At 34.2% G+C, this 26955-nt stretch overlaps 2 protein-coding genes across 2 annotated transcripts; both read right to left on the reverse strand.

Moving 5' to 3' along the window:
• Positions 1-11896: 11896 nt before the first annotated feature.
• On the reverse strand, positions 11897-12733 carry LOC131148382 (zinc finger protein ZAT3-like). Its single transcript, XM_058098093.1, has one exon. It carries the CDS (start codon positions 12731-12733, stop codon positions 11897-11899), a length of 837 nt encoding a protein of 278 aa, XP_057954076.1.
• A 3621-nt stretch (positions 12734-16354) lies between these two features.
• LOC131148384 (zinc finger protein ZAT9-like) lies at positions 16355-17398 on the reverse strand. Its single transcript, XM_058098094.1, has one exon. It carries the CDS (start codon positions 17396-17398, stop codon positions 16355-16357), a length of 1044 nt encoding a protein of 347 aa, XP_057954077.1.
• Positions 17399-26955: the final 9557 nt, after the last annotated feature.

Genomic DNA, 26955 nt, shown 5'->3' on the forward strand with positions numbered 1-26955 from the left:
CATGTTTGCATAGATCAACCTAGGTGAAAAAAGTTTTAAAAATTCCAATTCACCCCCCCTCTTGGGAACACACAAATTCTAACAACGCCCTCAGATGTAGAGTCGGACACTCTCAGTACCTGGACAATTCGAAACCTCGTTCCTACTAGCCATTTAACTTATCACACACACATGCATGCTCATATAACCAAACAAACCACACCCATTTAGTATTCTAAAATATGGTTTTTCAAACAAATATAATTTAAACAAGTCAAGGCACAATCATCCCAATATCATAGTATAAATCAACATATACCCACGGTTTTCAACAAAACCAAGGATGTAGCCCGTCGCCCCCTTTTTCCCAAAACTATAATAATAAAAAACCCATAGGTTTATCCATTAGATCCCCCCCAAATGAGTAGCCAAAACACACATAGGACTGTGGACCACAGTTCCACCGAGTCCGATTTAAAAAATAATCTATATAAACATAGTTCCCCTTACCTTTCCCCAAAAAGTAAATCCCAAACTCCAAGGACCCTAAACAGCAAACCAAATTCCAAAACTTACAAATCAAAGTACAGAATATACTTACAAGACTGATACCTACAAAACTACAGGATCATAATTGAAAATCGGGCCTTACCTCGATTTTACGACGAAACCAAAAAATCTCTGAAATGAGATTCAGATCCGTAGAAGTTGTAGAGAATCCTTACACAATCCTCGTAGTAACTTTAGATTTCCGATTCCATCAACGATCGGCGAAAAAATCTAAAGAGAGAGAGAGAGAGTAGGGAGAGGTTTAGAGAGAGAGAGAGAGAGATATTTGAAGTTTCTTAATGCAGAAGTAATGAAAATTTCCTTTTATTTTTTGACCTGGGGGAATTCGTCAGCGAAATGGTGCCTTCACCGACGAATCTTTCACTGACTTCGTCGACGAATCAATGGCCTCGTCGATGAATCTGGCATCTCTGGTTTTTCCGAGACTCCTAGGCTTCTCCTCATCGACGAGTCTCTGAATTTCGTCGATGAGAAGAACAAAGGCTTCGTCGACAAAATATGACTTCGTCGACGAAATCTGCCGAATTCCCAATTTTGCCCCTCTCTTATTTATTTAACCCAATTATTACGGTTCGGGTTCTTACATTATTTATAAAAACTAAAGATAATAATATGCTTATAGTTAAAATTTATGTTGATGATATTATATTTGGAGCTACTCATGAAGATTTGTGTAATGAATTTGCTAAAACTGTACAGAGAGAGTTTGAAATGAGCATGATAGGAGAATTAAATTACTTTCTAGGTTTGCAAATCAAACAAGCTAAAAATGGAACGTTCATAAATCAAACTAAGTATATTAAAGACTTGTTAAAGAAGTTTGATATGGAAGAAAGTAAACCTATAGGAACTCCCATGAGCACTTCAACTAGTCTAGATAAAGATGAAAAAGGGAAACAAGTTGATACCAAACATTATCGAGGAATGATAGGAAGTTTACTTTACTTGACAGGAAGTAGACCAGATATAATGTTCAGTGTGTGTATGTATGCTAGGTTCCAATCGGCTCCTAAGAAATCACATCAAACAACAATAAAATGAATCCTTAGATATTTGCTAGGTACACTAGATTTAGGGTTATGGTATACAAAAGGAATTGATTTCTAAATGATGAGTTATTCAAATGCAGATTATGAAAAATGCAAAATAGATAGAAAAAGCACTAGTGGGACTTGCCACTTTTTAGGAGACTCATTAGTTTCATGGTTTTCAAAGAAACAAAATTCTGTAGCATTATCTACAGCTGAAGCAGGATACATAGCAGTTGGAAGCTGTTGTGCTCTAATTTTATACACGAAACAACAATTAAAGGACTTTAAAATTCAATACCAAATAATCCCCATAAAATGCGATAATACAAAAGCGATAAATATTTCAAAGAATCCGGTATCACATTCAAGAACTAAACATATTGATATACGTCATCACTTTTTAAGAGATAATGTAGACAAGAAAGAAATAGTTCTCGAATTTGTTAATACTCATGGTTAATTAGCTGATATATTTACCAAACCATTAGCTGAGGATCAATTTATATTTATTCGATGAGAATTAAGCATGTTACATATAAGAGAAGTTAACTAAAAAAAGGGGAGGAAGCTGAGTTTGGTCAGGATAGACGACTGCCAGGGAGCTGACAGACAACTGGCAGGCTACTGTCTGTGTAAAAAATAGTAGACAGATGACTGCCAATGAGTTAGCAGTCGACTGGCACGCTGCTGTCTGTGGACAAACGACTGTCCAATTAGAGACAGACAATTGTCTCACGGCGGGTTATGTATTTTTCACTTAAAAACATGATTTTTAAACCCTACAGACGACTGACCATTCGTCTTCCTTCCTCTAAAACATTTTCTCTTCTCTTTCCTTTCAATTCTTTCTCTCCCAAGCTTCACAAAACAATTATCCATAATACCCTACTCCATACATATCTAGGGTTTCTACTTTTCATGATGGTTCGTACCAAAACTGTGGGAAAGGAGGATAAAGCCGACTTGGCCTATGTCCTCGCCTTGAGCAACCATTCAAGGATTCACTAAAAACCCTGCTCCTTAAAGTGGGACGGAGCTTCCCTTACAAACCGTTGCTTACAAGAGGTACAGCTCCCTCCTTATCCGCTGCTCACAAGAGGTACAGCTTCCTCCTCACACCCTGTTCACAACCCGAATCGTGTTTACAATGAAATCTGAAAATAACACTCAAAACAATGCTTCTAACAAAAGCTTGTGAGTACAATTCAATTTCCTAACACATTAACATATGATATAACTTGAAGCTCGTGAATGTATGAAAACGATAAACTCGTTTTATGTATGATATGCCTTAACACACAAATCCCCCTTTTTTTTTTTAATCAAAACTCCCAAGTGAAAATATATTTGGAATGCTTTGGAGTCAACTAGGGTTCTTGATTCACTTTGTAAAGATGCACAAGTATATTTGAAGTAAGCTATTTAACAAAACTTTGTCTTGAATACAACTCAACAAAAACCACAAAGTTTTCCTTCAAGTTCCAATATTTTAATCAACATAGGTTTTTCAATAAGAAGCCCTATGAACAATATGTGTGTGTGTGTGTGTGTGTGTGTGTGTGTGTGTGTGTTTATATACTTCTTGAATCAAAAATCAATCAACCAAGCTAACAAGTTTTTCTCAAGACATGATCTTTTCAAAAATTAGTTTTTATATGTGAATACACACTCAAGATCAAAACCTCTTTCTAATGATAAACACGTAAAGAGATGAGAGGTTCTTGAAAAGTAATAACTTGAAAGATCAAACCTTAATACTGGATTAAAGTTTAGTTGGATGAATGAATGCCCTTTTGATTTCAGTAGAGATTTGCCCAAAGAAGATGGAAGAAGATTAAAGTGCAGAAAATCGGCTCTAGGGTTCAAGTCTTGCAATGAGATGTATATTTTTCTTGTTGTGTGTCTTGTCTATTATTCTAGGGTTTTGATATTCATAATATATAGTATATTACCCTTCGAATTTATCTCAGCCGTTGGATCAATAAGATACTTCGCGTGTCTTTTTAATAAAGAACTGATTTTTAGGCTTTCCCGCGAGTTCAGGCAACCGAACTCGACTTCAGGCTCCTAAAGTGTCAATTTCAGGCGTCTGAGGTTCCAAGGTCAGGTGACCGAAAAGCCTCGGCCAGGTTATGTCTTCTCCATTTAATTCTTCAGGCGACTAAACTTAAACTTCAGGCAACCGAAGAAATTCTTCAAGCTACTGAGGTTTGAGGTCAGGCGACCAAAGTCCCCATTTTCTCAAATTTTCATATCTAACTAAAAATCTGCTTGACTCCTTTTCGTGGGTATTTCATAAAACATATTTTTCATGATTTTGAAAACATTTCAAGGCTCATGAGAGTTTCCTAATGATGTGCATGAAATGCATGAATCCTAAAAGCATTCTAAGTTATAATAAGCCTCAAATTAAATCATATAAAAATGTAAGTACATGAGTTCTAAATACCCTTTCCCAAGATATTCTTGAACTTTGCCACTTGCATCTTGATTCCCGTACTCTTTGAGTTCCATGGATCTTGCCAAGATTTGTTGACTTTCCGTGCATGCTTAGTGTAAGTTCTGTTCACAAACTCAATGCACAGATCAAATATCAAGTGATTGGTCATTATCAAAACAAGATTGGACTCATAGAGTCAATAGATTACACTTACCCCACACTCATTATGGAAAATTATTCATATCAAGCATGGGAATTTTGAGTGTACACCAGTTGAGAAGCATTGGACCATGGAACAAGGATTTACACCACAAGAATTTTTGCCTCTTGTGATGAATGATGCACCTGTGTATTTTGGACATCCTCCACCATACAAGCAGCTTAATCTTCAGGCACAAATTCTGCATAAGATCATTGCATACAACATAATTCCAAGGTCTGGGTCCTTTGATCATGTGTCATATTTTGATCGTTTTGTTATGTGGTGCTTACTAAAAGGGAAAAAACTAGACTTATCCAGCATGATACTGAAGTGGATGGTGATGAAGCTTGAATCTCCTAGAATTGGGCTTCCATATGGTGGTATTCTTTCCTTAATCTTTGCCTATTTTCAAGTCCTCTCTCCAGCTTCAAAAATAGTCAAAAGAACCCATTATCTTGTTTTCTCATCTACTACATTGAAACGAATGGGTTACAAAAAGTATACTGAGGGTTGGATGTTCTGGGGCAATAGACCGGCAAGACTTGCACCTGAGGCAAGGAGTCCAGCTCCTGAAGAAGCTGATATGCCACCTTGGTTTGTTTCATTTTATCAAAATTATACTAGCTTCAGTTCTGAAATGCGAGAAAACTTTTCTTCTCTTCAAGATAAACTCTCCACCATTTACGACAAGTATACCTCATTAGACAATCATATTGCTAAGATAAAGCATCATGTCATTAAACATGACACTGATTCAGATAATGGGGATAGTAAAAATTCTGATGAGGAAGATGCTAAATTTGAAGAAGGTGAAGGAGAAGAAGAAGATAAAGAAGCAGAAGAAGATGCAGGGGATGATGAAACCGCAATTGAAGAAGAAGCAGAAGCAGAAGAAGAAGAAGAAGAAGAAGAAGGTTCACAGCAATCCAAAGGAAAATGAATTGTTGAAGACAGTGACACCAACTCTGACATATAGACTTATGTTGGTGTTTTTGCTATTTTGAATGCTTATATTTTGGATGTATTTTGTTTTTGTTGTACAAAAGGGGAGAATGTGTAAGCTAAAGACTATGAGTCTTTATATATATTCTAACTTTGAAACTCTGAACTTTTGCAATGTTTTGTTATCAGTTTGATGTATTATAAGCTTTAATACTAATGATAATTCTGAAAACTTTGCAAGTTCTAATTTGAGTATGCTGATTGACAGGGGGAGTATTATGAGTTATCACTTGAGCATAATTCTTAATCAATTGATGTTAATACATTAACACTGGTATCACACATACTCAAATAGATATTTTCCCTTGATCATTATATACTCAAATTATATTTTTTTTATTGATGTCAAAGGGGGAGAAGTGTTTAGCAAAAATCATGAATGACAGTGGGCTTAAAATTGTTAGTGGGCTCGAGTTTAAAAATGTTTAGGCCTCGGGTTTAAAAATATTTTGTGGGCTTAGGTTTAAAATATGTTTTGTGGGTCTGGTCTCCTTTTTTGAGAAAATGGGTTTTGGGGTTAAAAAATGTCAGTGGGCTTGGGCTTAAGAATGACAGTGGGCTCAAGTTTAAAAATGTTTGGGCCTCGAGTTTAAAAATGTTTTGTGGGCTTAGGTTTAAAATTGTTTTGTGGGTCTGAATTCTTTTATTAAAAATAAAAATGGGCTTTGGGTTAAAAAAAGGTTAGTGGGCTCAAGTTACTTTAAAAACATGGATCTGAGTTATTTAAAATAAATGGGCTCAGGTTATTTAAATGGAAAATGGGCTTGGGTTTCTTTTAAACAAATGGGTTTGGCTTTTCTTTTTAGATAGGCCTCGGGGGGGTTTAAAGCAGGTGGGCTCCGAGTGTGTGAAATAGGTGGGCTATGGCTTCTGGTTCGGTTCAGTGTTAGTTCAGTGGGACTTGGTTAGGGACAGGTTCATTTTAGGTTTAGGTTTAGGTTCGGGAAGGCTTGGCCTAGTTCAGTTCAAGTTTAAGTTTGGGGGGCTTTGGTTCAAGGTTTAGTCAGTGCCAGGTTTAGTGAGGTTTGAACCCAAAAATTGGGTTTGGAATCCTGCATTTAGAGCCTCATATATAGTCCAATATTTTAGACTGTAAAATAGGAAGGAAAAGCCTTTAGTTTATCTTTGATCTTCCCTTCCTCTGGTCTTCTTAACTTATTTGTGAGTCCTTTGAGTCTCAGTCTAGGGTGTTCTTCTAGGGTGTCCTTCTGGGGTGTCTTTATGCATGGGAGGTGACTCCTAGGTTTTGAATGGAGGCACTATGGAGTGCCTTCTTCGGACATGGTAATTTGGCACCAGTGGGTGTACCTTTAGAGGGGCTGGCTCCAAGTTTCATGAACCCTGCAAGGTTGCTGTAGCTTTGTGAATTGCTTTTAGAACTTCTTTCGTCCGTCTTCTTTTTGTGCTCCTTGCTCTTAGTATGCACTCCTTCTCAGTATGCGCTCCTTTTTTTAGTTGGGTGGTTTAGGGCTTTCTCAACCCCAAAAGTTAGCTCAAGGGGTGAGGCTTTCCCTCACACTTAATAACTGACCACCAACCCCTTCCACAACCGATTTGGGATAACCCAACAATCTCCCCCTCACACATCGAGGTCTCTCCCTGCAAGGCAGCCATCGGGGTCTCCCCCAGCATAGCACATTAGGAAGAATGTTGATGAAGCAAGCTTTAATACCAATGTTGGGTGGATTAGGGCCTTCTCAACCCCAAAAGCTAGCTCAAGGGGTGAGACTTTCCCTCACACTTAATAACTTACAACCATTCCCTTCCACAATCGATATGGGATAACCCAACACTTTCCTTCTCTCAATTGCGTGTCCTCTGCTCTGTGCAAGACTCCCTATTTATAGGGTTGGTCCTGGGTCAGTTTATGCAAGGTCGAGTTAATCCTTTTTTTCCTTCTTTCCTTCCTAGCAGCAATCGATTGTTGGCTTTCCTTCCAATAGCGATCCGTTCCCCAATTCTCATGATTGGGTTGATTCTCCAATTAATGGAGATTCTGGTAGTGAGTCTGAGGAGGGAATATTTCAAATATTTGTAATTTCTCTTAAGAAATTGTTTCTATTTTGACCCTTAACCAAGGTAATCTTCTGTGCACATGCTTAATTTCCTTTGATATTTCATTTAAGAGTTCTGACTTTCTTATTTTTCTTTCCAATTCAGTGAATAGGACCCCCAAGGATGCTTCAGAATATGCTCGCATGTGACATTTGAAGATTTTGATCCGATTTTTATTTCCTTTGTATTTTCACTATAATACCTTGTATTTGCACATTACTTTCATGTATTTCCTATACATGTATTTGTGTGCTATTTTCTTGTATTCCCTAGTATTGTACTTCTCTGTATCTTGTATTTCAGCACCTCCCTGTACTCCATAACTTGGGCATGTGCCCCTTTAATAAAATGCCTTACTTTATTATGCATGCCCGAGCCCTTAACTATGTAAGAAACACATAGGAATTAAAAATTTCGAAAATGTTCAATTAACCAATCAATTTTGACAAAAAAAAGTTCCTAAACTCACTTAAATTTTCATGATCTAATTTTAAAATAATCGTTTAAGGACACTTATGAACATGACTAAGTAAATCAATTACAACCCTATCAACTTATGGAACTTAGGAACGATCAATTAATGATGAACAATCCCAACCTTCAAAAGTTGTACTAATTTGATTTAGGACCTCTATTTCATAATTAAATGACCTTGTAAAAATTAGGGTGTCTACAGCTGCCCCTCTTTATAGCTATTGTTTGAAAATGACAGTGGAGGTTATTCTTTTGTTATTTTGTAACTATATGACTATAAAGATAAACGACGCCTACTTTTACCAGGTTAGAGCAATGCTTTCAAGTGACTGAGATATTGACTACCGGGATGAAACATCTCATTTCAGTGGGCTTTCTGAGTCATTAGTAGTTAGAAAATCAAGACTATTCTTAATTGTATAGTAATCAGATGTTCTAATCTCACAAAGAAAATAGGTTAGTGGCGACTCCAAATCAAATTTTTCAAAAAATCACACATATTTTTATCACCCTCGCTTCCCTGGGACACCTCACTCTCGAGACGTCGCGACACATTCAATTACTATCATTCATTTTTTATTATTTTTTTGCTGAGCATATATTTTACATGTAGCTATCCTTCTGATAGTTAGATGGTACTAAGAAGGATAATGACATTGTATCCAAGGCATGACACATACTTTGCAAACTATTTTTCAAATTGGACCTCTAAAGTTGATTGGTTTATATGTGCATGTTTATTTAAAAAGCCTTGCCTCCCTCTCCCTCCATGCCCATTCTTAAAATATATATATATATATATATATATAATTGTTCTATTTTCTTTTTCGGTCATTCTTATCTTACCTCATTTGTGATAAAACTCTAATTTATATTTTCAAATTAAGTTCCTAGTAAAAGGGTTATTTTATTTCAAGAGAAAAATCTTTTTATGTTTCCCAAAAACAAAAAAGTTTGCTTCATGTTTGGATCAAGGTTAATTAATTTCCTAACAAAAGGGTTCTTAAAGAGAAAAATTGTTGCTTTGCATATATTTTTTGCTTCGAATATATTTTTAGCTTGCAAAGGACGTCAACAAAATTTTTTTTTAATTGATTTATTTATTTATTTTATATATTTTTTTAAAAGAAGATTTTCAAACAACAAAGAATCAGAAAGCTAAAAATACAAAGCTAATGATCAGTAAAGATCCCCAGAGGTGGAGTACGGTGCAGTGAGAGGAGAGTTCCCTGGCAACGCCGTTGAAGAAGAGGTTCTCCTGGCGGTGGTTTTTCAGGTGGAAAGGAGAGAGGACGGCAGCCAGGGCACCATGGGCGGCTGCGTCAGGGAGACGCAGCTTGACCTCGACCTGCATAATGATTATGATTAGGGTTAGGGTTTAGGTTTCAGGAAGACAGGCCGATACGCTGGGCTTGGAGGAAGGGTCTTTGGAAAGGTCAAGGTGGTGTAAGAGAGAGGTTGCGCTTGTGGGCGGTGGCGGAGGCGGAGCGCTTGCGAGCTTCTTCGAGTTCTTCTTTGTCTTCAACTTTCACTTTGATCTTGCTTGGTTTTCTTCTCGATATTTCAATATGTTGCAAAACCTAGTGATGGTCACCAGTGTAGATCCACAATAACATAGAATCCAAGAGGTGACATTTCAGAAGGCAAAAAAAAAAAGAAATCTCAAGAGGTTACATTCAAATATTTTTTAAATACAAATCATCATCCTAAAAAATTCATGTGCCTCCCCATTTAAGGAAAAAAAAAAAGTGGTATAGAAAATTTGACGAGTGATTTGTTAGGATCAGCAGTAATTTAAATCTGAATTCAAAATATTATCCTAAAAAATCTTAAATTTTAAATTTTAAATTTCTAGTAAACCAGTTTTTTATAGGTGATAAAAATAAAAATAATAATTTAGTTTTGAAGAAACTAATTAAAAAACCAAGGTTATTTATTTTTTTTGGAAATTATTTAAGATAACTTCGGTTTATGTAATTACTTCCATTCGTTCGATGCCCTTTGGCTTGCCATATGTGAGAATGCAAGATCTATATTATTATAGATTACAGTAAAAGAAGGTTCGGCAAGGCTCCAAACTTTGAATCTTAATTTAAAATTTTTTGAGCTTTTTTAAAATTTAGTTAAATTTAAGGTATCAAGGTTAATTTCCTAAAAAAAATGTTTTTTTTAATGAGAAAAGATGAAGTTACATTAAAAAAAAAAATTAACGAATAATCTGAAGTTGTATTTCAAATGGCAAAAATATCTTAACAAGCTACATTTCATTTTTTTATTTTGAAAAAAAAAAAATCTCAAGAGGCTCTATGAGATATGCTTAAAAAAAAAATGATAAGTTTGTTGGAGATTACGAATAATTATCCTTGAAAATCTCAAATTTTAAATTTTATACTTCAAAAGATTAGTGTCTATAAATAGGAGGGAGTTGTCATTCAAAATTAGTAAAGTAGATTTTATGCCAGTTGTGTTATTTATTATGAAAATTTTTTAATTAGTAGTTTGATATGGCAAGATTAATTTTTTGATGTACTTTTTTGGTGAACCCGATCTCACCACTTGTTACCTTGCGAAAAATGACTTTTTATGTTTTTTTTTTTTTTTTTTTGAGAAAATGTAAGATTCATTATGAAACTAGTGTATTTCTATATTCTCTCATGCTTCTTGCTTGGGAGTTGTTTTTCTCTTTGAATAAATTGCAGTACTTTAAAAAAAAAATTACGGTATTTTAAATTATATTTATTCTAATTACACATACACTTGAAGTCATAATTACTTCATATATCACAAACAAAATTGTTGAGATTTTTTTCTAGTGATACAACATATAATATCAATTCAACATTATATATGCATAAACAATTTCATTAAAATTCAATAATGTTTTTATATTTAATTAGGATGACAAAAAAAAACTGTATTAAAATACAATTACTCTCCTTAACTTTGTAAGCATAGGCAAGTGAAAAAATATATATATTGAAAGGTTAAGTTAAGTGAATTCATTAATGAACAAACCTCAAGCCAGAGGCTTATGGATACAAAATTACAGGAAGACCAAGAACAAGAAAGCAACAAGGCAATAAAAACATTGAGCAGTCAGCAAATCATCAACAAAAAAAAAAAAAATTGAAGAGAACACGAAGATTGCCAAAGCAGTTGAGTCGGCTATTGAGAACTTGATGTTGTTCATTAACCATATGATGTCTAACAATGAATGCTTAAGTGAAAATATTACCTTAAGACATGGCTAGATGTCACGAGTCAAACTTATTCAGAACATTAGGATTTAGGGTTTTAGGGTTTAGGTTTTATATTTTGAGTATGCATAAGACTTAGTGTGAAAAGGAAGTAACATCTCTAGCAAATTTATGTTTCCTAGTGTTAGATCTAATATAGTATATAAAACTCTTTACGGGACAACGAATTTTCATTAATCTTTTAAAATTCACTAACATTTGTTAAATGTGTTTAAACTACTTACCTCTCATGCTAATTAAAATGTTGTAATTTGCAACTAGAATGACTGTTTAGCAGCTTGTTTAAAATGTGGTTTATATATATATATTCTGATTACCTAGGGAGTTCCTCCACTCTTACGTCACTTCGGACACTATGGTGCGGCACAAAATTCGAGGGTGAAAGTTGTCCGCCCATTGACACATCCCTAGTAATTCACTAGGGTGGGCATTGAATCTTCCGTAACTTGAAACTGTTTTTTTTTTTTTGGAGAAAATGTAAGATTCATTATGGAAGTAGTGTATTTCTATATTCTCTCATTCTTCTTGCTTGGGAGTTTTTCTCTTTGAATAAATTGCAGTGCTTTCAGGTGGACGCTAATCTTTCTAGAGCAGAAACTCAGCTAGTTTATTTATTTATTTATTTTTATCAGTTTGCATCGGGCTGAAGATGAAGAAATCTTAAGAAACTAAGAATAGATCAGAACATGCATGTGGTCGATCATCAACATATAAGAAATACATATAATCATTAACATCTAAAACTTCAGTTTCCTGGATACAAGACTCTAGTACTTTTGCTCTACAATTAACCAACTGATCATCATCCATCTCTGTGCATCTTATATGATCATCAGTTCAGAAATTTTTTATTTTATTTTTATAAAGGACACATAACTGATCATCATCATCTCTGTGCATCCTTCAGCGCCCTCAACCGGCCCTCATCCGTACTGGGTTCTTCGGGTTCAGTAGTAGTAGTAGTAGTACCTTTTCTGTGGCTTGTTCTATGTCCCCCCAAGGCCTGAGGATTGGAAAAGGACTTCCCACAGTCTCTGCACTCATACTGCTTCTTCTCAATTGGGAACACTACTTCTGTTTTCAGCTTCTTAATCAGTCCTGTTCCATTGCACAAAGTTTGATCTTTTTCCGCCGGATAAGCTTTAACTCTATAGTCGGAAACTTTTCTCTTGCTTTTGGAAGAAGACGAAGAAGCGAGGATGTAATTCGCCACGGTCACCAAAAAAGAGAGAACGGAACTTTCCAGAGCACTCCGCAACTTCAACGGAGAAGAAGGAATTACAGAATTCCTCTCAGTTGAAGTCGCTATTCCGGTGCCTCCCCTCTTGGCAGTCCTAGACCATCCGGGCAGAGGCTGCGCCGTAAACCCTCGTTCGTCGGAATCGATTGCCGGGCCTTCCTTGGACTGATCGGCGGTATGGTCTTCTTCGGCGTCCTGGTCGGAGGCGGCAGCGCTCGGAGAAGGCTTGTCCTCTGCCACGGGCGACCGCGGGGGTCTAATCCCTCTCCAGCTCCTCTCCGGGTGCGTCCTCATGTGACCGAAAAGGGATTTCGGTGAACGGAAACTTCTGTTGCAGACGAAGCAAACATTCCCGCCGTCATCAGCGGATTTTTTGGCGCCGCTGCGGTTCTCTTCCCGGCGAATCTTCTTGTGGTTGCCGATGCCGGAGACCGGAACTCCGGCGCCGCTCTCACCCTGATTGTTCCCAGGTTGAGCAGCCATTAACGATCGCCAAAACCCAAAACGCAGCTCAGAAAATTAATGAGAGAGAGAGAGAGAGAGAGAGAGAGAGAGTGAGAGAGAGATTTGGGATTTTATATAAAATTAAAATACGTTTTAATCAAAAAGGTATTTGTTCAATATTTAAATTTTTTTAAAAAATAAATTTTAACTAATTATCTATAATGCAAAATTTTAAAATATTTAAATTAAAATAAACAAAAAGTCACTTTTTGTTTGTGCATTTTAGGGTCTTTCTATCTTGAATTATATATATATATATATATATATATATGTGTATGTATGTATATGTTTGTGTATGTGTGTATGTGCATGTGTTTTGAAGGATTTTATATGCCATTTAATTAGTTTTATTATCAAATATTTTAAATTCTAGATGTAGCATATGGATAATGAGCTTTGAGCCTCCCAACTAGAAAAAATAAAATTTTATATTTTAATTTATTAAGTGGGAGCATTTAAACTTATCAATTGTATCAATTCAATGAAATACCAATAAATATATTGAAGACCTTAAAAGCAGCTCATCCAATTTAGATCATTCAATGGATCAAGTATAAAATCTCGAGTAGCAATTCACTAGTAGCTAGAGAGCCGGCTAGTGCTAAGCATGGATTTAGAATACTAAATCCTTAGTTTAATCAATTCATTATAGAATTCTGATATAAATAAAATTCTTATCCTAAAATTGAAAATTAAGATTTAAAAAATTGTCTTAAGTGGCTATTGAAATTGATGAATTAAAATTATAAAAAAATGTTTAAATATTTTATAGTAAAATATATACAAAGAGCTAAGCTTTAACGCTCAAAAGATATAATTTAAGATATAATAAATTTTTCATTTTTTTTCCATTTCAAGTAATTGAGTTAAATGTTTTAGAACTTTTTTTTTTACATATACCCAATAACAATTTTATATGAAAATTGTGTCAAGACTACTAATATTTTTATTCTATTAAAATTTTATAATCAATTATTTTAGTATGCTTTAAAAATATTGTTAATGGAATGTAATTTATTCACTCTATCAATGAGTTTAAAAAGGAGGGGCTTATAATTTTTGTAATTATTTTGCAATTAATTAATTTTTTTAATTAAAAAAAGGAGGGGCTTATAGATTTTTTTTTTCAATAAAGTGACCGTGTTTTTGGAATTAGTTTTTTTAGGAAAACTTTTATTGACAGTAATTTTTTTAAATAGTTTTGAAATTAATTACAATTTTCTTTATTAAAGTAAGGGACCAGTTATTTTTTAGGAAAAAATATTTTTTAAAGAAAGGGAGAGACCATAGTGGTTGTGTGGTGCGATGTAGGAAAGAGAGTGATATAATTTAACTTATTGGAATTTGGAGACCTATGGTTTTAATTATTTTGTTGTATTATATAAAGATTTGTCTCTATTAGATGTAATTATGATAAAATGTTGAATTAATTTGGATCACTCCTATTTGGACTCTTTTTACATAAAATTTATCATAAATAGATTAAGAATATACAACTAAGAGAATGAGACATTTCCTTAACAATGTCTACAAAAATTTAGACAAAAAACAAAAATGAAAAATGAAAAACTAAAAAATAAAAACAATCGGCGCAAACTAACAATCCAGCATACAAATATCATAAAACGCCACCCCTTAAAATTCCCTTACCCCTGATGGGTGGAGGAGACTCATTCAATTACTGGTTGTGATTGAAACTCAGTGAGGAATTGCACTCAATTGATTCAATTAGAAAATACAAATAACTTTCAATAATGAAAAATTACAGACAACTCAAAATATAATTTCTCTCACTCACTGGTTATTCACCCTCTCTAAACCACATATTACATTGCATACATACACACACACACACACACATCTATATATAGAAAAGGATGAATGGTAGGTTGATATTAATTTCAACGAAATTGGTTGGTAGGTGGAGTACGTTGCCTGCAGTTCAAAAAATTCAGTAATATTGGGCTGGGTTGGCGGAGTAGTTGCCGACCAAGTTTCATTGTCACCATCCCACCATCAAGTTTAATCTTCAACATCCCCCTTTAAACTTGACTCTTTTGGTTTTTTCATTCCGAGCATTGTTTTCAATCTTACAAAAATATCTTACCTGAATGACTTTGTGAAAATATCAGCAATTTGATCCTATGTTCTACGAGATATTAGCTGAACTTCTTTCTTCTTGACATGTTTCCTGAAAAATGATACCAAGTAACAATATGTTTGATTCTTTTATGGTAAACTGGATTCTTCGCAAGTGCAATCGCTGATTAATTGTCAATATAAACTTCTGTGGGGTCATCTTGAAGAAATCTCAGATATTTCAGTACATTCCTGATTCATATACCATAACAAATAGTTGAGCTGGCAGCAACATATTCAGCTTCACTAATGACAACGTTACAATGGGTTGCTTATTTGATGACCATGGAAATGCTATATCTCCCATGAAGAATGTAAATCCAGTCGTGCTTTTTCTTTCATCAACAGTCCACTGCCCGAATTTTAAAAATCTATCACTAAATTACCTGATTTTTTTTTTTTTTTTTGACAAAATGAACCTTTTGTTAGTTAATCATTAGTTAACCGTTATATTTATTGAAAAAATTAAATTTTGTCTCTAATAAAATTAAGAAATCAGAATTGTGGTTTGTTTTTTTTTTTTTTTTTTTTAAATATTTGGTTGAATAATAATAATAATAATAATAATAATAATAATAATAATAATAATAACTTGAATAAAATTAGGAAAAAGTTAGTAAATTGCCTCAAATAATGATCAACCAATTAATATAAATTTTAATTTTATTTATTCCTTTTGCATTTATATTTACAAATAAAAAATATTAAAATTTAATTTTGTAATTTTAGTTGATAAAAAATTTGAATTTTGAAAATTATCTTTTTGTAACACTATGTTTGATAAGTCATTTGAATTTTAAAATATTAAATTATGTTTACTTTATTTTATGATGTATTTAGTCATTAAATTTCTATGAAAATTACATTTAATAATAAATGGTATGACACAAAATTCGAGGATGAAAACTGTCTGCCCATTAACGTATCCCTAGTAATTTATCAGGGAATTGAATCCGCCCTTACTTAAAACTGTTTTTTTTTTTGAAAAAAATGTAAGATTCATTATGGAACTAGTGTATTTCTATATTCTCTCATTTTTCTTGCTTGGGAGTTGTTTTTCTCTTTGAATAAATTGCAGTACTTTAAAAAAAAATTATTAGGCTGCAGGTGGACGCTAATCATCCTAGAGTAGAAACTCAGCTAGTTTATTTATTAATTTATTTTTATCAGTTTGCATCGGGCTGAAGATGAAGAAATCTAAAGAAACTAAGAATAGATCAGAACATGCATGTGGTCAATCATCAACATATAAGAAATACAAATAATCAGTAACATCTAAAACTTCAGTTTCCTGGATACAAGACTCTAGTACTTTTGCTCTACAATTAACCAACTGATCATCATCCATCTCTGTGCATCTTATATGATCATCAGTTCAGTAAATTTTTTTAAAAAAAACAAAAAAAGACACATAACTAAAACTAACTGATTTGGATAGAAAAATTAATATAGATAAACTGATCAGTTCAACATCTCTCCTTCTCCTTCTTCTTCTTCTTCTTCCTTCACAACAGGAAGCTCATTCAGATCAAAAGGGAATATTTTGGCACTGTCCCCCTTACCATCACCACTACTACTACTATCACTTTTCCCTGTCAAGCAGCAGCTCCCTGGGCTGTTCTCTTGACTGCTCTTGATCAACTCGTCTCCGGCGAGGCTACACCAGGGAATTTGGGCTTCCTTCAGCGCCCTCAACCGGCCCTCATCCGTACTGGGTTTTTCGGGTTCAGTAGTAGTAGTAGTAGTAGTACCTTTTCTGTGGCTTGTTCTATGTCCCCCCAAGGCCTGAGGATTGGAAAAGGACTTCCCACAGTCTCTGCACTCATACTGCTTCTTCTCAATTGGGAACACTACTTCTGTTTTCAGCTTCTTAATCAGTTCTGTTCCATTGCACAAAGCTTGATCTTTTTCCGCCGGATTAGCTTTAGCTCTAAAGTCGGAAACTTTTCTCTTGCTTTTGGAAGAAGACGAAGAAGCGAGGATGTAATTCGCCACGGTCACCAAAAAAGAGAGAACGGAACTTTCCGGAGCACTCCGCAACTTCGACGGTGAAGAAGGAATTACAGAATTCCTCTCAGTTGAAGTCGCTATTCCGGTGCCTCCCCTCTTGGCAGTCCTAGACCATCCGAGTGGAGGCTGCGCCGTAAACCCTCGTTCGTCGGAATCGATTGCCGGGCCTTCCTTGGACTGATCGGCCGTATGGTCTTCTCCGGCGTCCGAGTCGGTAGCGACCGCGCTCGGAGAAGGCTTGTCCTCTGCCACGGGTGACAGCGGGGGTCTAATCCCTCTCCAGCTCCTCTCCGGGTGCGTTCTCATGTGACCGAAAAGGGATTTCGGTGAACGGAAACTTCTGTTGCAGACGAAGCAAACATTCCCGCCGTCATCAGCGGATTTTTTGGCGCCGCTGCGGTTCTCTTCCCGGCTAATCTTCTTGTGGTTGCCGACGCCGGAGACCGGAACTCCGGTGCCGCTCTCACCCTGATTGTTCCCAGGTTGGGCAGCCATTAAGGATCGCCAAAACCCAAAACGCAGCTCAGAAAATTAATGTGAGAGCGAGAGAGAGAGAGGGAGACGGAGAGAGAGAGAGGGAGGGAGAGTGAGTGAGAGATTTGGGGTTTTATATAAAATTAAAATAAGTCTTAATCAAAAGGTATTTGTTCAATATTTAAATTTTTTTTTAAATAGATTTAAACTAATTATCTATAATGCAAGATTTTAAAATATTTAAATTATCTATAAATTTTAACTAATTAGGGTCTTTTTATCTTGAATTATATATATATATATATATATATATATGTTTGTGTGTGCACACGCACGCGCGCATATGCAGATGTGTTTTGAAGGATTTTATATACCATTTAATTAGTTTTATTATCAAATATTTTAAATTCTAGATGTAGCATATGGATAATGTGCTTTGAGCCTCCAAACTAGAAAAAATAAAATTTTATATTTTAATTTCTTAAGTGGGAGCATTTAAACTTAAAAGCAGCTCATCCAATTTAGATCATTCAATGTTTTGAATAGATTTTTAAAGATACATAGTGAATAAGTATAAAATCTCAAGTAGCAATTCACTAGTAGCTAGAGAGCTAGCTAGTGCTAAGCATGAATTTAGAATACAATCTCTAAACTTTATAGTATTCTAATATAAATAAAATTCCTATACTAAAATTGAAAATTAAGATTTATAAAATTTTCTTAAGTGGCTATTGAAATTGATGAATTAAAATTATACAAAAATGTTTAAATATTTGATAGTAAAACATACACAAAGAGCTCAGCTTTAACACTCAAAAGACATAATTTAAGATATTAATAAATGTTTCATTTTTTTCCATTTCAAGTTACTGAGTTAAATGTTTTAGAACCCTTTTTTTACATAAACCCAATAACAATTTTATATGAAAATTGTGTCAAGACTACTAATATTTTTATTGTATTAAAATTTTATAATCAATTATTTTAGTATGCTTTAAAAATCTTGTTAATGGAATGTAATTTATTCACTCTATCCATGAGTTTAAAAAGGAGGGGCTTACAATTTTAAAATTATTTTACAATTAATTAATTTTTTTAATTAAAAAAAGGAGGGGCTTATAGATTTTTTTTTTCAATAAAGTAACCTTGTTTTTGGAATTATTTTTTTTATGAAACAATTTTTATTGGCCAATAATTTTTCTAAAATAATTTTGAAATTAATTACAATTTTCTTTATAAAAGTAAGGGACCTGTTATTTTTTAGGAAAATTTATTTTTTAAAGAAAGGGAGAGACCATAGTGGTTGTGTGGTGCCATGTAGGAAAGAGAGTGATATAATTTAACAAAGTGCACACATTGGAATTTGGAGACCTATGGCTTAAATTATTTTGTTTTGTATTATATAAAGATTTGTCTCTATTAGATGTAATTATGATAAAATGTTGGATTAATTTGGATCACTGCTATTTCGACTTTTATTACATAAAAAAAAAAATTTATCATAAATAGATTAAGAATATACAACTAAGAGAATGAGACATTTCCTCAACAATGTCTACAAAAATTCAGGCAAAAAACAAAAATGAAAAATGAAAAACTAAAAAATAAAAACAATCGGCACAAACTAACAATCCAGCATACAAATATCATAAAACGCCACCCCTTAAAATTCCCTTGCCTCTGATGGGTGGAGAGGACTCACTCAATCTGGTTGTGATTAAAACTTAGTGAGGAATTACACTTAATTGATTTCAATTTCAAAATACAGATAACTTTCAATAATGAAAAATTACAGACAACTCAAAATACAATTTCTATCACTCACTGGTTATTCACCCTCTCTATACCACACATTACATTGCGCACACACACACACATCTATTTATAGAACATGATGAATGGTGGGTTGATATTAATTTCAACGAAATTAGCTGGTAGGTGAAGTAGGTTGCTTGCAGTTCAAAAAATTCAATAATATTGGGTTGGGTTAGTGGAACTGTAAGGATCCGAACTCAAGTGGGTTCCTGCATATAAATTTTTCAACGGACGCAAATATATCTAAATTATTTTTATTGCTAAAGTACTAATTTGCTTTATTACAAATATATGTCTCAACTATTTAAATGTAAATTTCTAAAATTCTAAAATATACAAACATATTCTAAATTGTATTATGTTAATTTTTTTTATTCTACTCAACTCTTTCTATTCCCGGCCATGCACTTGATATGCTAGATTTCTGGTACTCTCTTTAAAATGATTTAAAATGTAAAATAATGATTGAGGTGAGACGACGCTCAGTAAGTAAATAAGATTATTATTAGTGTATGACCAAAATGAGTTTTCATAATTTCGTAAAATAATATTTAATACTATAATTTCAAAAATGCTTTTAAAATAAATGTAAATTTAAAAATTTCTACATAAAAACTTTTGCCATCAACTACAACAGTAAAATTTTATAATCTTATACTATAACTATTAAATTAAACTTTTAACTTTAAAAACTGTAATTATAATTTTTTAATTATATACATATATATATTTTTCCTTATACGTTTCTTTTAAATCATTATTTAGGCACAAGAATGACATTGTTCATATAAACTTATACTTTACCTTCAAATCATTAATAACTCTATATGCGTAACTAAATATGTATATACATATACTGTAAAAATCACTCTTAGGTCTGTTAATCGTAAGTCATGTTTACCCCCATGATTGGGTTCTGCAGTTCGAAGACTGGACTTAACTGGCTGGCCGGTCAAACTAAATCAACATATATCATCATTAAGTGAGATTTTCCCTATTAAATCCTGATCCGATCCAGGTATGCACTCAGAAGAAATCCACTACTATATAAAATCACTCTATAAACAGTGTGCGTGCACTCTGATCCGTTTAAACTTTAAGCTGCGGTACCGAGTATTAATAACTTTTTGTATCGTCTGAACCATAAGGGGTTTTGAAAATATCTTATTATAAAATTTATCAAATTACAATAATATCATGAAAATATCATTTTTACTCATATTTTTGTGAAATACGCAACGTAAAAATCAACTCATATAATTTTTACTCATATTTTCGTGAAATATGTAATGTAAAAATAAACTTATGCCACATAATTTTCGTGTTGAAAATATTTTCTTGAATAAAATTTTTGATGTAAAATACCCAAGGGGTTTAGAACATTTCTTAACTCAAAAATAAATGTAAGTATATTAAAAATAAAACTAGTATAATTAAATATGCGTAAAAATAAACTTAAGAGAATTTTATGAAACTAGCTAACATAATCAAAATTTACTACTTTAAGGGCATCTTAGTTCAAGCTCGACATGGACTAGGGTTGGCCGCGACGATGACTTTCCTTCTCCGGCGACAACAACCTTCCCACTTCGGCGATGACGACTCTCCTCCAGCGACGACGTCTTCCTGATAACCCGTCTGATTTACTTGGATCCTTCGGTTTTTTTATTCGGAAACTTCACAGTTGACTCTTAGTTTCTGGCTTGCCCGGTAATGTCTTCATCTTTGGCTTCTCTTCTATTTCCCCACTCTAACAAGAAATCCTCGCCCGCAGCTGCTTCATCCTCTAGGACCAGCTTCCATCTTCCCTGCTGTCGGCGACTAAAACTACCTCAAATGCTTCGCCTTCAACGACGGCACCATCCCGCCCCCTGGCACCTCTCCGCCTGGGCCCACTGTCGCAGTCGCTGATTCGCCGCCCATCACTCATCGCTTTAAAAGTTCCTCATTGATCTTTAAAATAACAAAGCCGGAAACATTACCACCTTCAAAGAGCTTCTTTGGCAGAACCAGTACGGCCTCACCGCTGACGTTTTTTTCTCCATCGTTCAATCGGAGCCGTGGTAACTCCAGATCTGTGTGTGACCTCCACCCCCGCCCCTGCACAGCAGCAACAACAAGCCGTGGCACCGCCCTCCTCCAGCGAACTGTGATGACCCAAAATATATATATGATTAAAGCATAATAATAATAAAATAATAAAAATGACCATTAAGTTAATATCAATATAGAAGTGTTTTTCTGTAGGATCCTTGATTCCATGTTAGATACCTAAGAAAGACCTTGTCTTAACAAGTGCTCAGAGACCATTGCAGCTCAGTCGTTCCTTGGAGGTCGGTCTAGTCAAAATGGAATTTCATAGGATAAACATGATAGACATTGTTTGTACACATAAATAAGTACATAAAATAATATTTTGACTGACATAATTTACAGAAATATATGATAAAATAATAATAATATATGTATCCTATGCGGGGCTCACAAAACTGTGTGGGGCCCACATGAGTCCCAAAGCCGTGTGGAGGTTTACACGAGTTTCAAAGCTGTGTAGGGCTCATAAAATCGTATGAGGATTATTGGAGTTACGTAGGATCCATTTGGGTCTCGAAATTGTATAGACAAGACCATGTGGGGCCCACATGAGTTTTCAAAATTTAAATTTAATTCTTGTTCAAAAATAAATAATAAAATAAATAAATACTAAAAATAGTTTAAAAGTAATAACAATGATAATAATAATGATAATAATGATTAAGAAAAATAATAAAATAATAAAATAATAAAATAATTAATTAACTAATTGATTAATTAATTAGGTAAGTAGTTAATTAAAAATTTATTTAATGGGAATGGTGGCAAGCATTCTCACATGGCCTCCATCCCCATCCCATACTCAACCCATATCTTGCACATCCCTTGCTCATTCTTTAATTTAAAAAAAAAAATTATAATTTCACCAATCTCCCCACACTTTTATAAATTCCATTTCTTCTCCAAAATTTTCATATAAATAGGAAACTCTCAACCTTCATTTTTCACAACAATTTTCCAAGGAAGAGAAGGATTAGTGAGTGAAAGAATTTGTGGTGGAGAGAGAATTTTTGAATAAGTTCTCAATCACCCACTCTTTCCGATCTCATTTCTTAAAGATAGTTATAGTGTTCATAAGGAAAAAGGTAAATAAATTTTGATTATGTTAGTTTTTTTTTTTATTTAAAATTCATACCCGAGTTTATTTTATAAGTAAATTTCAATTATGTTAATTAGTTCCACAAAATTTCCATGAATTTATTTTTACGCATATTTAATTATACCAGTTCTATTTTTAATATACTTGCATCTATTTTTGGGTTAAGAAATGTTCTAATCCCCTTGGGTAAATTTTTAGCATTTCTTTCTATTCAAAAATAAAATTATATATATTTTTAACGCAAAAATTGTGTAGCATGAGTTTATTTCTATGTTACATTTTTTTTATGAAAATATGAGTAAAGATGAGATTTTCACGATATTATTTTAAATTGCATAAATTATAATAAGATGATTTTTAAAACCCCTTATGGCAACGAAAGTTCAAAGTTACAGATACTCGGTACCGCAGCTTAAAGTTTAAACGGATCAGAGTGTACCCACACTGTTTACAAAGTGGTTATTTATGTTAGTGGATTTCTCCTGAGTGCACACCTGGTTTCGGACCAGGACTTAATAAGGAAAATCTCACTTAAAGTTTACGTACGTTGATTTAGTTTGGTCGACTAGCCAGTTAAGTCCAGTTTTCGGACCGCACAACCCAGTCATAGGGGTAAACATGACTTACGGCAAACAGGTCTAAGGGTGGTTTTTACAATATATGTTTATATATAGTTAATTACGTGTACAAAGTTACTGATGATTTGAAAGAAAAATGTAAGTTCACATGAAAATGATCATTTTAGTGCTTAAATGACGATCTAAAGAAAACGTATAAGGAAAAATATATGTATGTTTATTATTAAATATTTATATAGTTTTAAAGTTAAAAGTTTAATTTAATAGCTATAGTATATGATTATAAAATTTTACTGTTATAGTTGATGGTAAAAGTTTTATGCAGAAATTTTTAAATTTATATTTATTCTAGAAGCAGTTTTGAAGTTATAATATTAAATATTGTTTTACGAAATTTTTAAAAAACTCATTTTGATCACACACTAATAATAATCTTATTTACTTACTGAGCGTCGTCTCATCCAAATCATATTTTTATTTCAGATAACTCTAAAGGGCATATCGGAAATCAGGCTTAGCAAGCATGCGGGTGGGGATAGAAAAATAAAGATTTATTAGAAATATTAGTATGATGTTAGATATTTATGATTGTGTAATTTTTTTTCTTTTAAAATAAATGATTGTAATATGGATAATTAGCGCTCTGGTTTTATAATAATTGAGTTTATTTGCTTCCGCTGTAAATCAATAGTAAAAAGTTAATATCCTAGGCCCCTCGGGGTCGGGGTGTTACATGAACACTCTCTGCCACTATCTTCAGGGAGACACATGAGGGGTAACACTAAACAACGATTTGTGACAAAATTGCGAGTCATCGCCGTCGAGGACAAAGGAAACTGCACGCCGTTGTAGCTCAGGGAGTCACCAAACAAAGCGGGTCAGTCTCTTTTACAATTAGAAAAGTTTAACTTTAAATTTAGTATATTGCAATCCAGTGTCATCCCCCGCCGATGGCTACACCGTCGGCAGGGAATGTCGTCCAGGCGAGTCCCAGGGTGCAATCATATGCGCAAGTTGTGAGTAAAAAAGCGGAGATGCCTAGGTTCCAAATTCCTATGAGATTGCCCATTAATATCAATGGGGAATTGGGATTTATTTTCTCAAAAGCAAAGATAGTTAAGGCTAAGGAAGAATTTCATTATGCATTAGTAATGAAAATTTTGAGGAATCGGCCATCTATTGATAAAATTCGGCTATCGATTATGAAAACGTGGGGTTTGACGGAAATTCCAACAATCAGTGTTATGGATGATTATCACGTGTTAATTCATATGAAAAACGAACGTGACTTTCTACATGGTTGGGCGAGAGAAGGTAAACCAATGGAAGGCAATTCTTTTCGGCTGTTCAAGTGGAAGAAGGATTTTGATACCAAAAAAGAATCTCCATTGGCTGCTTAATGGATTTTCTTACCGAGGTTACCAATGCATCTTTACCGAATGGATTTTCTCCAAATAATAGCGACTCGTTTTGGTAGTTATCTTGGAACTGATAATGCAACAATCAACCGTACGAAAGCATCAGGGGCACGTATTTGCGTGGAAGTTAACCTAACAATAGAGTTGGTAAAGGGATTTCCTCTTGTTTTATCTCCGAAATAATGTATTTGGCAAGAGGCCAAATCTGAAAAGATGAGTTTTTTCTGCTTTAAATGTTGCAGGCAAGGACATACCTCAATTGTTTATAGGGTGGGAGAGAAGCGAAGGGAGGATGAAAAATATAAAGAAAAGAAGATATGGAAACCAAAGACTAATGACGGTGTAATAGAAACTGATACCGACGTAGGTAAAGGGGCAAAGAAGGTGGTGTAAGAAGCAGGACTCAGTAATGTGCATATAACGAAGCAGATTAATGATAGGGGCTCTAAAAGAGCGAAAGTTCCTATGGTTCAAGGAAAAGGGCATCATGCAAGGCAAAACTCAAATATATTGCAGAGAGGATTGGAAAATAATGGGAATGAAGGTTCAACAGAGAGGAATGAAGAGGAGTGTGAGGAAGTTCGGTGTGATGATGATCCTCGAGTTTCAAATAATGAACCTATATCTCAAAAGGAAGTAGATCATGTGGATAGTTTTAAACTGACTGAAGGTGTGGACCAAGGTTTGCATCAGGAGGAATTGGCTCGGGGTTATTCGTTCGAGAGGGAGGAAGGTGAAATATCAGTTTTAAAGGGTAAAGAAAAAATGTATGAGTCTGATACAGGTTAGTGATGAATTTCCGTAAAAAATTCAGTGAGGAAATCTTTGAGGGTTCTCATCCGACCGCATTAATTAAATTTATGACGGATACAATTTTTTTCTGTAATATTAGGGAGTTGGGCAGGTCTAGAGGTCGGTTAAAGAAGTTAATCAAAAAATTTAATGTTGGGTTGTTTGCTATTTCAGAGCCTTTTGCGGCTGAGGAGTGAATGGTAATGTTGGGTAATTTTCTGAATTATCACCATTTTATATCTAATAAAAATCAAGGCGGTAAATTGTGGTTGTTTTGGAAGGATATAAATGTCTTTGATGTGATTTCAATCACGACTCAAAAGATTTTCAGGTGGTTTTTTAAGGACAGACAAAGAATTTTGGTGAGTTTTGTCTATGCCAAATGTTCTTATGTTGAAAGAAGAGAGTTATGGCAGCAATTGGAGGAGTTCCAATCAGATTTTCATTGGTTGGTCCTGGGTGATTTTAATGCTATTCGAATGGATACCGAAAGAATTGGTGGAAATCCAAGACCTCTGTTACCTATGATGGAGTTTAATGACTGCTTATATCATTGTGGTCTCTTGGATTTATCAAATACAAGCTCACGAATGTCGTGGTGCAATGGCCATGAAGGGGTGGCTCGTAGTTGGGCTAAGCTTGATTGTGTTCTTTATAATAATGGTTTTTCCAACCTATATGGTTAGGCTCAATTCAAATATCTGAGTCGGAAATCCTCAGATCATAGCCCTATGGTGGTGTATACAAATAAGTCTTTCTCTCGGTATGGCCCTACCCTATTTCGGTTCTTGAATATGTGGAGCTCGCATGATTTTTTTTTTTCGTGCGTTAAAGATGCCTGGATCAGGAATGACTCGGCCTCGAGGCTTTTGAAACTTGTTATTCGCCTTAAGAGAACTAAAATTGCATTACGTGAATGGAATAAAAATTTCTTTAGGAGAGTGGGAGAAAAGTTAAAAGTGCTTGAGGAAAGGATGAAATATTTAGAAAATCAACTGCAAGCACGTTTTTCTAAGGAAGTCGAAGCTAATTACTTGACTACTAAGTTGGAGATTTAGGTGTGGGAGAATAGGGAAGCATCTCGCCTAGAACAAATTGCGAAAAAAAAATGGTTGATTGAGGGGGATCAAAATTCTAAATTCCTTCATTCAGTTATCAATCAGAAGCGGAATAAGAGTCGTATAGACCATATAGTTCTTAACGACAGGAGTATATTGAAGGGTGCGAAAGCAATTCATAATGAAGCTACTATTTTTTTCCAGAATTTTCTTTTAGAGTCTTTAGTGATTGAACCATGTGATCTCTTCAAGTTAATTCAAAGGCAAATTTCAGATACTAATAATAATTTCCTCTGCGTTGAACCGACAAAAGAAGAAGTTAAAAGAGCGGTATTCTCTATTCCCAAAGAAAGCAGTCCATGGCAGGATGGATTTGGCTCTGAATTTTATAGATCTTACTGGGACATTGTAAAAAAAGATCTCGTGGATGCGGCAATGGATTTTTTTCAGGTTACTACTCTTTCCAAGTTTTTTTCCTCTTCGTTTATTGTTTTAATTCCGAAGGTGGATAATCCTTCTGGCTTTGATAAATTTTGGCCTATTAGTTCATGCTCTGTGGCTTATAAAATTCTTTCCAAGATTATTCTTTTTAGACAAATCGAGATTATTGATAAGTTGGTCTCGTATGAACAAGGCGCTTTTATTCCTGGATGTAATATTTTTTAAAATATTACACTTGCTCAAGAAATGGTTCAGTCATTGCACAAAAAAATGGTTGACGGAA

The sequence above is a fragment of the Malania oleifera genome, chromosome 2 (assembly GCF_029873635.1).
Source record: "Malania oleifera isolate guangnan ecotype guangnan chromosome 2, ASM2987363v1, whole genome shotgun sequence".
Taxonomy (NCBI): domain Eukaryota; kingdom Viridiplantae; phylum Streptophyta; class Magnoliopsida; order Santalales; family Ximeniaceae; genus Malania; species Malania oleifera.

Excerpts from the sequence above, each read along its gene's own strand:
- LOC131148384 (XM_058098094.1), bottom strand. The coding sequence starts at position 17,398 with ATGGCTGCCCAACCTGGGAACAATCAGGGTGAGAGCGGCACCGGAGTT.
- LOC131148382 (XM_058098093.1), bottom strand. The coding sequence starts at position 12,733 with ATGGCTGCTCAACCTGGGAACAATCAGGGTGAGAGCGGCGCCGGAGTT.